Source organism: Camponotus floridanus, unplaced genomic scaffold, assembly GCF_003227725.1.
Source record: "Camponotus floridanus strain SB8 unplaced genomic scaffold, Cflo_v7.5 scaffold483, whole genome shotgun sequence".
Taxonomy (NCBI): Eukaryota; Metazoa; Arthropoda; class Insecta; order Hymenoptera; family Formicidae; genus Camponotus; species Camponotus floridanus.
The window spans coordinates 17,732-32,290 of NW_020229640.1; the positions used below are offsets into that span (position 1 = coordinate 17,732).

Consider the following 14,559-nt stretch of genomic DNA (forward strand, 5'->3'; position numbering starts at 1 on the left):
GAAGGTGCAAAGACTCGATTGCAGAGACGGTTTATTCCCAGTGGTGGTGATTACAGCGGTGACAATAACGTTGAAAGACTCGTTTGGCGAGAGATTGATACCGCGTTCGACAACCGTATTCTGACCGGTGCCGTGATTAATGCGGTATCGAACCTCGTCAATTTCTCGAGGATGCCGAAGACATCGTGCTCGAGCAAGTGCAAGACGTTCTAAAAAGACACAACAGTGTAAAAGTGAACACTGTGTTTAATGGTGAATTTGTGTCGGGTGATAAGCGCGCGAATAAAAGTGTGAATACGAGAAACTGTGAACTCTTTCGCACATCGGATTTACGCGAGTTCGAGCGCCGCGTTATCGAGCCCACTTTAGCGTCTTTGGAAGAGTTTCAAGAACGCGATAGCGGCTGGGCATTGTCGCGAATACAGAATTTGACTGTTAATGTAAATAAATATAATCCAATGCGCGCGAGATGCCACATTAAATTGTCGCGGGAGATTATGATGAAAAGAGCGGTGGTTAACGTACAGTTTAAAGACAATGCGTGTTTCGCGTGGGCAGTGGTTCGGGGGGCGAAGCCCCCCGAGTGGGAAAAGGCGCAGGCGGGGAAGGGGGTGCGGGGGGAGGGGCTCCGCCCCTCCCCCCGCCTATGATATTGCTATTAGCTATTACAAAGGTAAAATATAAGTTGCATGCACAATTACAATTTCATTACATTTCGTTGAACAGTGTTACCATTTCGTCTATATTCCCACGGTTCAAGGTACTCGTCACGACCTGCGCGATCGGTGCAACGGGAAGCGTAAAAATATTGCGCGTCATTGTGTTCGCTTCCACCACATTTGCGATAGTGAGCCTACCAAGGCAATGCGAGCTCTTAGTCACCGTCCCCGGTCCCCGGGACCCCCCGACACGCAAGTGTCGAAGCGGGGGCCCGAAGGACCCACCGGACTCCCCCCGACACCAAGATGTCGAAGCGGGGAGCCCGATGGGCCCGGAGGCCGGGAGCGGTTTAAGCTCCTCCACCGCGTCAAGGTGACTCGCATCGGAGGAGTTTTTTTTTTTTTTTTTTTTTATATTTTTTTTTATTTGTTATTTTCTTCTTACATTTTTCAAACTACGGTTGATCGAGGCGGGCTCTCTTAATCGGCGGCTCCTCGCTGTCGGAAGAGGTGTCCTCCTCCGTGTCGGTTTCGAAGTCACCGAAGTCATCCGAATCCGACACATCCTCTATAGAGGCTGTGCTGGTGGTCGTCGAACCGCTGTTAGACGACTCATCAGGATGATAATTGATGTCCCAATTTGATTCGGAGATCTCCAACTCGGTGTTGTCGGTGAGGTCGTTGAAGACAAACTCCCGCGGCGGAAAAACGAAAAATAAAAAAAAACATCGAAAAATTCATATTTCGAAAAAAAAACACCTCAATGAATCTGAAAGGGCTCGAGACGCCCTGCAAAAAAGGTCTTATGGTCCGACCTCGGCGGAGGTTGGTCCTAGAGACTCGGGACCAACGCCATTCGACGCAACTCGACCTTTTCCCCAAAAAAGTTCCTATGAATTAAACTCGTATCTCGCTTCCTTGAGAAGTTGCCGAGTCTACAAGGTCGAGAGAGCGCGGCCTCTCGGCTCATTACCGCGGCAGTCGTTGGTGCGGACCCTACAAGAGGTAAGAAGGAACCGCGTTCGGTCGTGGTTCGTTTTCGGTATTTCAAAGTCCCGTATCTCGCAAACGGTGAGAGATACGAGATCGGAGTATAGGACCATTTTTGTAGACCTCGACGCGATCTACAAGAAAGGTCCCATGGTCCGACCTCGTATCTCTAACCGTTTGCGAGATACGGGACTTTGAATATTAAACTTAACATTCATCTTTCTTTTTCAGATTTTTAAAGTCCCGCATCTCGCAAACGGTGAGAGATACGAGATCGGAGTATAGGACCATTTTTGTAGATCTCGACGCGATCTACAAGAAAGGTCCCATGGTCTGACTTCGTGTCTCTGACCGTTTGCGAGATACGAGACTTTGAATATTAAAGTTAACATTCGTCCTTTTTTTTTTTTTTTTTTTTTTCCAGATTTTACAGTGAAAGCCAGTTATCTGACGTAAGTACACGTATATAAGGAAAAGTAAAATTAAGTACACGCTTTTCTTTTTTTCCTTTCGAGTCCCGTAACTCTTTTACCGTGTGAAAGATACGATGTGATTGACTGTGGTCCCCTCTGTTAAACTCGACGAGATCTAACAGAGGGGACCACAGTCAATCACATCGTATCTTTCACGCGGTAAAAGAGTTACGGGACTTTAAAGAGAAAAAATTTTAAATAGTTTTTCGATATTTCTATTTTCAGATTATTTCGACAAAGGCGAAACTGGAAAGGTAAGTATAATCGTTTATAAGTTTGGATTATTCGGATAGTATTTCGATAATTAATCGTGCCGCGCTATTTCGTATCGATTAGACGGTCCTCCATCCAAGCGGGCGTCCCAGGCGCAGAATCCTAGCTTACTGGGTGTTGGACCTGGAGGTGGTCCCAGAAGAGGCGGACACGGAGGACGAAGGTTTTTTTTTTTTTTTTTTTTTTTTTTTTTTTTTTTTTCAGCGAACCTCTCCTCGGATTCCGAGGACGAAACGAGACGGCGTTTGATAGAGGAGATAGAAAAGATAAGAAGAGATACCGAAGAGTTGAGAAGAGATGCCGAAGAGATGCTGCGCTTTAGGTGGGAGCACCGCCAGAGCGCAAGAGAACAAGAGCAGCGGGAAAGGCAGCGGGAAAGAAGAGAGTGGGAAAGAGAGAGAGAGAGGGAGTGGAAAAGGGAGAGAGAGAGAAAGACAAAGAGAGGGAGAAACAGCAGGAGCACCTTGGATTGCACCTTGGGGGGGTCTGCGTAATGCATTTTCCCCGTAAAAAAAAAAAAAAAAAAAAAAAAAAAAGGTTCGGCGTCCCGCAAGGGGGTAGTCGCCTCCCACCGCTTGGCAGTCCGGACAAGTCCGGTCACCCGGATATCTCCGGATGAGTCATCTGCCGACCCGTCCCCTCCTCCTACTTGGCGCGTAGCCCGGGGTGTGACCCCGGGATACGCGCCAAGTAGGAGGAGGGGACGGGTCGGCAGATGACTCATCCGGAGATATCCGGGTGACCGGACTTGTCCGGACTGCCGGCCCGGGTCGCATCGAGCCGCTCGGACGTTTCCGAGGCGGGGTCGGTGCGACGGAGGATGCAGCGGTTGGGTGTCCCCAACGGGGGGTCTTCCCCGTTGGTGGTCCCCCGCCGCTGCCAGCCGTCAGAGCCGCTCGGACGTATTCCGAGGTCGGGGTCTGGCGGCGAGAGTTTGGGTACCCGGTGGTGGTCCGCGACCGTTTCCCCTTCCGAAGCGGCAACCACCGGGACGGCGCTTGCCCCCCAGATCCGGCCAGTCCGGTGTGGGGGCGTGCTGGTCGCCACGGCGGGTAAGGCGGGGTAGGGGAGCGGCTGCCCCGTCCCAACCGTCCGTGGGGCCCCCCGGGTGGCGCCGCCCCCTGCAGTATCCGCGTGGTCGGAGGCGCGGAACCCCTGAAAGCCCATGGGGGAGTCAAACCCTCCATGGGTGTGTAAGGGGCTGGGACCCAGTGCCGGTGCTGCCTATGGCCACCGGCCTGTGGTGTATCTCGACCCCCCGGGGGAACTTGGGGCCCTCGGTCGGGAGTGTTGCCGGTCATGTTTCGGGGCACTTCCGGCTGGGGTGAGGGTATACCCGGTCGAGGGAGCTGCAGGGGGAACGTGGGATTAAACTAAGAATGAGTTGCCCAATTTCAAAAATAAATAAAAATAAAAATAAAGACGAGGGGGAGGATCAACGCCCTGCATTCCCGCAGGACGCGGACGAAAGCGGTCCTAGGACCTCTCAACAGGAGGGTTCAAGTCCGAGGTTGTCGCGTCGTGACAGCCTTCGGAGCAGCTCTCGCAGCCAGAAAACTGGTTGCTCATCGAGGAGCGGTTTGGAGTGCGGCTCGGTCGACGAATCGGGCGAGTGCGGCACTAACACCGCCGCGAAGAAGTCGGGAGACGAGGGGAGTACATTCTCCCTCCCTGATCCCCCCGGCTCCCCGGTCTACAACCGACCGGGGCCTGCTTGCAGCAAACGTCGGAAAGCGAGCGAAGCACCATCGGCATCCTTGGACAGTCACATGGACGTCGATGACTCGGACGATGACCCGGCACCCAAGCGTCCAAGGGAGTCGAACTGCGACTCCGATGCCTCGAATGCCTCGGCTGAACTCACCCTCTCCCGGGAAGGGTCGGCAAGCCATAGCAGGGAAAGCAGTAGAGGCAGAGGAAGACCCCCCACAACAGGGGAGTACGCGGGCCTTGCGAAGGCCAAGGAAGAATTGATCCGCTTGCAGCAGGAGGAGTTGACCCTCATGGCAGAGCGGGAGCTCGCCGACCACTGGACCGAGCCTGCCATCACTCGGTCGAGGAATATCCTCCTGGGGACAGGGACGACGGCAGAGGATGGGTCAGAAACACCCCCAGACCCGTCTAGCCTCACGTCTGCGGAACTCGTACGCCAGCTCCGCGGGGCAACAGACGCGGTCAACAGGGTCGCTGGCTTCAAAAAGGGGTACAAAGGTACCTCCATCAAGATATTGAAGCAAGCGGCCATGGTTGTAGGTGCGGCCGGCAAAGAGTTGGCGAACCGCACCCAGAGCGACGAGAGTCGTCGCCTTCAAGAGGAGAACATCCGGCTCACGAGGGAAGTGGCCGAGATGAGAAGGCAGCTAGAGGAGCTGCAGAAGAAGGTGGCCGACATGACTCACTCCCATGTCGATCCACCACCGCTCGGCCTCAGTCTACTGGAGGCCCCTTCCCCACCACCGCCGCAACACGCAATGCGCGACAGTGGGGAGGAAATGGAGGTTCACCCTCCCCCAACCCCCGTCCTTGGCTCAAGGATGGAGCGGAAAGGAGACGGCGAAAACTCACCGGTAGACAGGATGGAGGCTCCTACCGGTTTGGGTCTGGAGGCGCTGGCTAAGGCGGTCTCGGGCCAGGTATACAAATATATCGACGCGAGATTTGCCGTCATCGAGCAGCGCCTTCCCCGCGAAAAACTTAGGCCTGCACTGCAGGCGGAGAAAAGAGCAACGGCGGCCAGCAGAAACCCATCCTTTGCTGAAGTCGTCGCTGCTGCCCCGAAGAAGAAAAAAGGGACGGAAGGAGGAAGAAAAGAAGAGGGAAAAGGAGCCAAGACTCCTATGGTTCCTCCTCCATCTACCCCTGCTAAGGGAGGGAAGAAGGCGGCCGGGAGTAAGACCGTAAAGGCCCCCCCGGCCAAAGCGCTCGCTAGGGTTGCCGAGCCCGCGAGCATGGCCGACAACTCGTCCGAATGGACCAAGGTCGGTCGTGAGGGCAAGCCTGCAACAAAGGCTAAGGGAGGTGCTAAGACACCTACCCCAGCCCCTTCAAAGGGAGGTTAGGTTAGGTTAGGTTAGGTTAGGTTAGGTTAGGTTAGGTTAGGTTAGGTTAGGTTAGGTTAGGTTAGGTTAGGTTAGGTTAGGTTAGGTTAGGTTAGGTTAGGTTAGGTTCTCCTCCGATTGCAGGCCACCTTGACGTGGTGGAGGGGCTTAGCCGCCCCCCGGTCTCCGGGCCCATCGGGCCCCCCACTTCGACACCTAGGTGTCGGGGGGGCCCGGTGGGTCTCTCGGGCCCCCACCTCGACACTTTCGTGTCGGGGGGGCCCGGGGACCGGGGGACGGTGACCAAGAGCCTGCATTGCACTTCCCTCCCCGGAAGGGGAGGAAGGGGGGTTGCGCTCCCTCCGGGCACTCTGGCCTGATGCGCATAGGGGTAGGCGGCCCTGACTGCAATCGCCCGGGTTGAGGATCCCGTTAAGGGTGGAAAAACACCCCAATCCTCTCGTTTCCCCAATTCTTGCTCCTTTCCTTCGATATCCTTTCTCAGCTTCTCTCACCCATCCTACCCTTACCTCCTTTTTCCTTCCCATTGCCCCATGAATCCTTAATTCCTGGTGTGTGGATGTGTGTGTGGATGGATGAATGGCGCGTCTTGCGCATGTGTTCCAACCCTATTTTCCCATCCTTTTCCCTCCCCATTGTCCCCAAATCCCCTTCTTATCTTTCGTAAGGGTGGCTCCCTTCTTTCCAATAGCCATGTGTGAGTGTGCGTGTGAATGTGTGTGTGATGGTTTGGGGGTTTTCCTAAAAACCCCCACCCCAAAAACCACTATGAATATGCAGCAACAGGAGCCGATCACTACGACCCCAGTTGGATCGGATACAACAGGGGTGGGCGCCGCCCGGAGTATTGTCCCAGCTCCGGGGGTGTCCTCATCGGACGATGGGCCACCCGCGGTGATTACGGCAGGCCCGCGAAGGAACTGGTTACTGCCGTCTCAAAACCAGTGGTAAATAAAGAGGCTCTTGCGCCTAATGGAGATGTCGCCACGTGTAATGAGCCCGACTCGCACAGATCCATAAGTGCGGATACGGTCATCGTTGGAGAGTCTAGTCCTCCTCGTTTAGATGCGCCGCTTAAGGATGCCCCTCCTCTGGAGTCCCAGAGTTGGGTCACCCTTATTGAAGAGGAAGAACGGGCTGCACCTGCTGCTGGCCCTAGTAATCCAGCTACCATGGATATTGACGAGGAACGCATTGCGTTCAAAAGGAAGAAATGTCGAGTTGTAGATACTGACTCGTTAGACGATAGTGCCTCTGATTTAGGCGAAAATAAGACTCGCTCTAGTATTCCTCGTAAGAAGGCTATTCTTAGCCTTACACAACCTAATCTGGACGAGGGTAAAGAAGACCCAGGCTGCACTACGAATGAAAACGAGCCGTCAGGCACGGATGTTGAAGGAAAACGTAAGGTCGGCCGACCTCGCAGAAAGGTCCGTGCGATAGATCCACTTATCGCGGAGCAGCAGATTATCCAGCGTACTGGCAAGGCTCCAGATGCTATTGAGGCTGAACTGTTACAAAATATGACAGTATCTGACATCAGTGCGCTTGCACTTGAATACATAGAGGCCATTGAAATCATCCGTACCAAGAGCGGACGATTACAAGGCGGACTCAGTGGAGAACTACGCAGAAGAACGCAAGGACTTAGTGGCTTTGTACGAGCACTCCAGGAGAGAGCCGAGCACGTGGGAGATCCACATGCGCTACAAATCAAAATTGACGAACTCCTCCAAGAAATGAAGGAGAATAAAAAAGAGGAGGAAAGACGTAAACGTGAGATTAGCGAACTCCAAGATACCATCAAAGAGTTGCGCCAGGAAAATAAGAGTATTCGCTTAGAAATGAGACGCACCTTTAAGGAAATTAGAAGTAGTATTGGTAAAGAGACATACGCTAACAATGAGGATGGCAATGTACAAAATATGAATGAAAATGAGAGGAAGAAGAATGTATATACAAAAGAAATGGAGCGTCAAAATGTACAAATATATACAGAAAAAGATAATGATAATGAAAATAAATATGTACATAAGAAAAACAGAGAAAGGTCGAACTCTCGGACAAGCCCCCATCCTGCTGCACAGCCAATCAACATCAAATCTCAGGAAGATTGGCCAACTTTACCATCACGTGACACAACTGCTCCTCCTTTAGAAGAGCTTCCTAATGACTGGGTTTATAGACCTCCACTGCTGGGAAAATCGATAGCTATCCCGATACGCAATGATTCTGTGCATAAGGAGATACCTAGCATGGTATTTTCTAACAAGGATAATGTTCAGGCTAAACGCACGGATATCCGAGTCATTAGTAATGTTCAAATAAAACCGCCTAGAGCGGAAAATCAGCAAAGGGGGACATCCGCTCGTCCACGACCGACCCAACCTCCACGGGATCTACCGTGGACGACTGTGGGCAAGGATGGAAAAGCCCTAAAACAAAAGAAAGAGAAAGTCGCGACACGTACTGAGAAAAAAAGACTACCTAAAACCGCTGCGGTAAGCCTGAAAGGTAAAAGCTCGGACTTCTCCTATGCCGAAGCACTCAAACGAATTCGATCCCAGATTTCGCTCCAGGAATTGGACATTCAAATGCCCAAAGTAAGAAGGGGCATTAGTGGCAACGCTATAATAGAAATACATGGACCCGATAATGCCCTTAAAGCAGACCGTTTGGCATCGGAAATACAACGAGTCCTACAAGAAGAAGCTTATGTTTCGCGTCCCACTATTACTGGTGAAATCAAACTAATTGGAATGGATGAATCCATTTCCAAGGAGGAAATCATTGAGGCAGTATCAACTACGGGCAATTGTAAGCCTAGTGAAGTCCGATCCGGAAAGATTGGTCGTACGAGAAATGGTGCTGGCATTGTATGGGTTCAGTGCCCCAAGACTGCTGCAATTCTACTTACCGAAAAGAAAAGAATACCAATCGGATGGTCCACTGTTAGAGTGGAGTCTTTAAAGAAGCGCCCTCTTCAATGCCATCGATGCTGGCAAATAGGACATGTGCGTGTTAACTGCAAGTCGAGCAAAGACCATAGTGGTTCCTGCTTCCGCTGTGGTAAGACAGGACACTCCGTGTCTACCTGTAAGAACCAGGTTCGATGTATATTGTGCTCCGACTTAGGAAAGGATTATAATCACCGCATGGGTTCTATTAGATGTACTGGTATAACTGTCCCATCATCTGACAGGAAGCCTGCCTTCTATAAGGCAGAAGCAGCATCTGAGGACACTTCACACGATCAGATTACATCACGGATTGACTCACCGGATAGAATCAACTCGCCCGATAGGAGGACGGACGAGGTCGAGATGGAAGAATTGTAGTGGGTTGTTGTATTAACTATTAACTATTTACATATGTACAGCAACTTATTACTATCTACCTATTTACAGTATAATTATGACTAAGATATTACAAATAAATTTAAATCACTGTCGAGCTGCTCAGGATCTCCTCATGCAATCGGAGATTGATCATAAGATCGGAATATCCATTATTTCGGAACCCTATTATATACCTTCTGACGTTACGTGGGTGGCTAATGGAACCGGCACGGCTGCCATCCACTACAACATGCAACACACTTCATGTATTGGAATAGTCAAAAAGATAGGCAGTTTCTCCGTAGCTGTGCTTTGGCGAGATATATTGATCGTCTCTTGCTATATCTCTCCTAATTGCGATAATAATACGTTTGAGGAGTTTCTTGATGAGCTCGGTGAGTGTGTGGAAATGACAGACTCGGACATACTTATCGGAGGAGACTTTAATTCATACTCGATGTTGTGGGGATGCCCTTTGACTGACTCCAGAGGCGACCGACTGGCTCGATGGAGTGCTTCTTACGAACTAAGTATTGTGAATAGAGGCTCGCAACCTACATGTGTGAGGCATCAAGGAACATCTATTGTTGACCTCACATGGGTGAGTTCCTCACTTGATCCGAGGATCCGTGGATGGTCTATACTCGATGAAGAAACCCTTTCGGACCATAGATATATCTCTTATGTGATACTTATGGATGGTGGAACGAGTGATATTCGCAAAAAGCAAAGATACGTTAAGTGGGCATACAAGAAATTTGACAAAGATAAATTCCAGGAAGCTCTGGAATGGAGATGTACTGGATTGACTCCCACGGCGGAAGACACTTTGTCTGCAAAATGGGCTCAAGAAATAATAACTGATGCTTGTGATTTTGCAATGCCGAGAGCTAAGCCAATGCGCAAAAACTGTGCGTATTGGTGGAACTCTAACATTGCAGAGCTACGAAAAGCGAGTCTATCCGCTCGACGACGTTGGCAGCGAGCCAAGAAAAGATCTAGAAAATCGATAGATGAAATTCTGGAATACGAAGAATTGTATAGGACACATAAGAAAAAGCTTACAAACGCAATTAAACGAGCTAAGACTGACGCGTGGAATGATCTTATTAATACCATCGATCAAGATCCTTGGGGTTTACCCTATAGGATCGTACTGAAGAAGCTTCGTAGATCTACTCCATGTATTACTGAAATGATGGATCCGAATATCCTCGATAACACTATTGAGAAACTATTCCCTACAGATCCTCTTTGGAATATTGACAATATCCCTCCAACAGTAGAAGAGGACGAATGGATAGACGAGTATTCTGTAAGTCTGGAGGAATTATGCACTGTATTGCGCAGATCATCTAGCGTCAATAAAGCCCCCGGCAAAGATGGGATCAAAGCCTTCTTTCTGAAGCACTTGCCCACATCCTTCCTTGAACATCTACGGAAAATTTATACGTTATATATGAAGAAAGGGGAATTTCCCAAAGTTTGGAAGAATTCGATCCTGATTCTTATTCCCAAGGGGGAATTAGATCTCGTCAATCCTAAAGTTCGTCCAATTTGCCTATTGAGTGAATTAGGTAAAGTCTTGGAGCGCATAATAAATGAGCGTATCTATGAATGGATGAGGACACACCCAATATCCAATCTCTCTGCCAATCAGTTCGGCTTCCGTAGGAAGATGTCCACCTGTGATGCTCTGAATATCGTCAGTGAGTATGTACTCGATGCTCGCCAAGATCGCGAAGTAGTAATCGGAGCTAGCTTAGACGTTACGAACGCATTTAATTCGATAAGATGGTGTAACATCAGGCAAGCACTACAGGAGAGAGGTTTCCCGAATTATATTCGGAGGATCATTCGTAGTTACTTATCGGATCGTGAGATTGAATACTCAATAATGGGTGATAAAACACAAATTAAAAATGTAACGGCTGGTGTTCCGCAGGGGTCGGTCCTTGGACCGACCCTGTGGAACATTGCCTATGATGGTGTACTTCGTACCCCCACGGAAGAAGGTTGTATCATCATCGGTTACGCCGATGATACTTTGGTCCTTGCCAGGGCTCCAACCATCGAAGTAGCTAGAGCTCGGATAAATCTTCAGCTGAGCCGAGTGTTGCTCCGAATTCGACAGCTCGGACTTGAGATCGCTCCCGGTAAAACGGGAGCTATATTATTTAATCTTAGACTACCTAAACCTAGAGTTAATCCTAATAATAATATTAATATGTACAATGATTTATACAATGATTCATATTCTATCAACGTGAGTCACGAAAGGATACAATTGCAAAGTAGTGTAAAGTACTTAGGTCTCATTCTTGACGGAGCATGGAAATTCATCGATCATTTCCTTTACGTGGAAAGGAAAGTATCGAAAGTAATTCGGGCACTGTGTAACATCATGCCCAATTTAAGGGGCCCTACCGAGAAGAAAAGGAGACTCTATGCACATGCAATTGCCTCTATAATAAATTATGGAGCTCCAATTTGGAGCGAGGCTTCATACACCCAGAAGTCTAGGGATCTGCTACGACGGGTGCAACGAATGACTGCGATAAGGGTCATTTCCGGATATCGCACAGTCTCCGCCGACGCAGCCCTGTTATTAGCGCGAGTAATGCCTACGCCCATCCACGCGGCATATTTCAGACGAGTTTATTCCCGAGTTAGCGACCTAAAAAGGTACGATATGTGGACGCCTCTGGAAGAAAAAGAAATCAAAAAGGATGAATTGCTTCTGGCACGCAGACAATGGAAGCTATATCTGCAGCGTAACGATGCTGCCGGTAAACGTACATTGGAAGCCGTACTACCGCATTTCGATCATTGGCTAGATAGACAATTTGGAATGTTGACATTCCACATGACGCAAATAATTACAGGACATGGGTGCTTTGGCACTTATTTATATCGCATTGGAAAAGCCGACTCTGCTCTGTGTCCCTTCTGCAAAGTAGAAGACGATTCTCCGGAGCACACACTCCAGACTTGTCCGGAGTGGAATGATGAGAGAGAATTACTAACTAGTTCAATTGGTGATGATCTCTCTTTGAAATCTGTGATTCAGCAAATCTTAGAATCAGTAGAAAACTGGGACGCCTTTCTTGAATTTGCAGAAAAGGTGATGTCTTCCAAGGAAGAAGATGAAAGAGCCAGAGAAAGACTCGGCGAAATTTCGAATTAGACTAATTTTGATTCACGACTAATGGAAACACTAACTTAAGACACATATACATACCTTGACGTGACGGTCCAAACACACACACGCATACACATATACAATACGGCAGGGGATCATACTAGGGGGGACAGGGATGGGGGGGGGGGTAGGGTAGGAGGGGAGTTGGGGTAGGGAAGGGATGGGGGTTTTTCATTCACTCATTTTTCATAATACACAAGCACACTGACACTCATACCAGGGACATTTATCGAGTTGGGGACATTGGTAGGGAGGAGGGTGGGGTAGGAGAGGGTAGGGGGGGAGGGATGGGATTAGGGGAGGGGATAAAGGGGGGGAGGGGCAATCATTCGCTCATATACACGCACACTAACATTCACGCACTCAACACTACACGCATACACACACTACACGCACAATTACACACCATTCACTCATTATATACAGGCGCACGCCAATATACACTTTATACACACACTACACATACACTGGACAGAGGATGCCCGACGAGGACGAGGACGCAAGTCCAACGGACACGACTCCCGAGGTGGATCTTATGCAGACGCGGGAACCCCTCGGGAGTCAAGTCCAGACCTGACGGACGCATAGAGAGGAGTTTTTAGTGGGTAGGGGCCGTTAAATAGGCCGAGTCCCACACTCCCCTGGTCTACGGGGACCAGGGGGTGCGTAACTGCATTTTCTCCTCTCTCGTAAAAAAAAAAAAAAAAAAAAAAAAAAAGGTTAGGTTAGGTTAGGTTAGGTTAGGTTAGGTTAGGTTAGGTTAGGTTAGGTTAGGTTAGGTTAGGTTAGGTTAGGTTAGGTTAGGTTAGGTTCTCCTCCGAGGTGCGCCACCTTGTCGTGGTGGAGGAGCTCCCCTCTTCCTTCGGGTTGAGGGGTCTAAGAGCACACCATTGCACTTCCTCGTGGTGTTCGCTGTAGGCGGCGGCTTCGGATGAAAACGAAAACGAAAGCGGCCCTCGGGCCGTGAGTAGCGAGTATGTGAGTAATCCGAAGTCGTCGTGGGCGGACATCACGAGAAGGGGGGTTGCGCTCCCTCCGGGCTTTATGGCCTGATGCGCATAGGGGAAGGAAAACCCTGACTCCAAACCCGGCACAATGGGGCTGTTACGGGTGGAAGAACACCCAACCCATTCTTTCTTCCTCCCATCCTAACCTCCCATCCTTCTTCCCCGACCGATTGTCCCAAGGTCTCCACTTCTACTTTTCTTCGGGGTGGCGCCCGCTTTCAAATAGCACGGTACCCGGCTTTGGGTGCAGATGGAGCCCAGCGACTCCATAGAGATGAGGTCTGCTGCCGCGGACCAGTCTCGTTCGCTGGAAGGGGTTGGCGGCCCTGACTTCAATCGCCCAGTGGTACGGCACTGTAGGGGGAGCCTAGCTCTCCGCCCGTAACTTGTGTGGGTGCTCCCGCAGGGGGGATGAGGTGGCGGATCGGGGGTGCTCCCGCCGTGAAGCGTCCCTCAAAGGGGAAAAACGGGAACCGGCCGGGACCCTCGCCCGAAGGACTGGTAGGGTGACTTTGTCACCTGCCGGGCCAGAGGCGGGGATTATCTCGGTGGCGGTTCCTCTGTGTGTGAATGGTGTGTGCATGTGTGAGTGTGTGTGTGGGTGGAGTTCGGGTCTCTCCTCGGAGAGACGCGGAAATCCACCATCTTTTTGGCCACCGGGCAGTAGAGTCTTCGGGTCGCGGCTGCTTTCAAGAGGGTTGGTGCCTCACCCTCCGGAAAAATCGGAGGCATACTTATGTCGAGTCTCGGGAACCGTCGAGTGGAGCGGTCCTTATGTCAGGTGAAGGGTACTGTGTTTACGGTACCTGGAGGCTGACATACCGCAAGCGAAGGGTCCGCCTTCCCCTCGCTTTAAATAAAAAATCCGGAGGCGGGGACACGGGAAGGAGCCGGCGTCGCACGTCGGCAACAGGGGGATTGCCCACCCTTGTATAAAAAATCGAAGGCAGCCGGGTGCAGTGTTGACTTCCGTCGCGAAGCACGATAGTGTTTCCCGATGGAAACAACACAGCACAACACCGTCTCCACGTGGAGGCGGAGCTTCTCTCGGATAGGAAGCCCATCTTCCGCTCTTCAAGCGGGAGGTGAGGTTGAGGGGTGGTGCATCACCCTCCGGAAAACCGGATGCACATTTAACTCGAGTCACGTGTGCCCGTATGGCGTGGTTATGTTGGGTGATGGGTTCCTGTGGAAGACCCACTTGAATCCACCGGTCAACATACCGCAAGCGGGGGTCCGCCTCCCCTCGCTTTAAATAAAAAACGCGGAGGCGGGACAAATTCAATTAGTGTTTGATTTCACCAGTAATAGTGGGACGCGAAACATAAGCTTCTTCTTGTAGGACTCGTTGTATTTCCGATGCCAAACGGTCTGCTTTAAGGGCATTATCGGGTCCATGTATTTCTATTATAGCGTTGCCACTAATGCCCCTTCTTACTTTGGGCATTTGAATGTCCAATTCCTGGAGCGAAATCTGGGATCGAATTCGTTTGATGCTTCGGCATAGGAGAAGTCCGAGCTTTTACCTTTCAGGCTTACCGCAGCGGTTTTAGGTAGT

General features: G+C 50.4%; 1 protein-coding gene across 1 annotated transcript; it reads right to left on the reverse strand.

Annotated features, from left to right (window-relative positions):
- Positions 1–1,114: 1,114 nt before the first annotated feature.
- LOC112639146 (basic proline-rich protein-like) lies at positions 1,115–3,696 on the reverse strand. Its single transcript, XM_025412178.1, has 3 exons — positions 3,045–3,696; positions 1,475–1,530; positions 1,115–1,351 (listed from the first exon to the last, which is right to left on the reverse strand). The coding sequence occupies exons 1-3, from the start codon at positions 3,694–3,696 to the stop codon at positions 1,115–1,117; spliced, it is 945 nt and encodes a 314-aa protein (XP_025267963.1).
- Between the last annotated feature and the right edge of the window lie 10,863 nt (positions 3,697–14,559).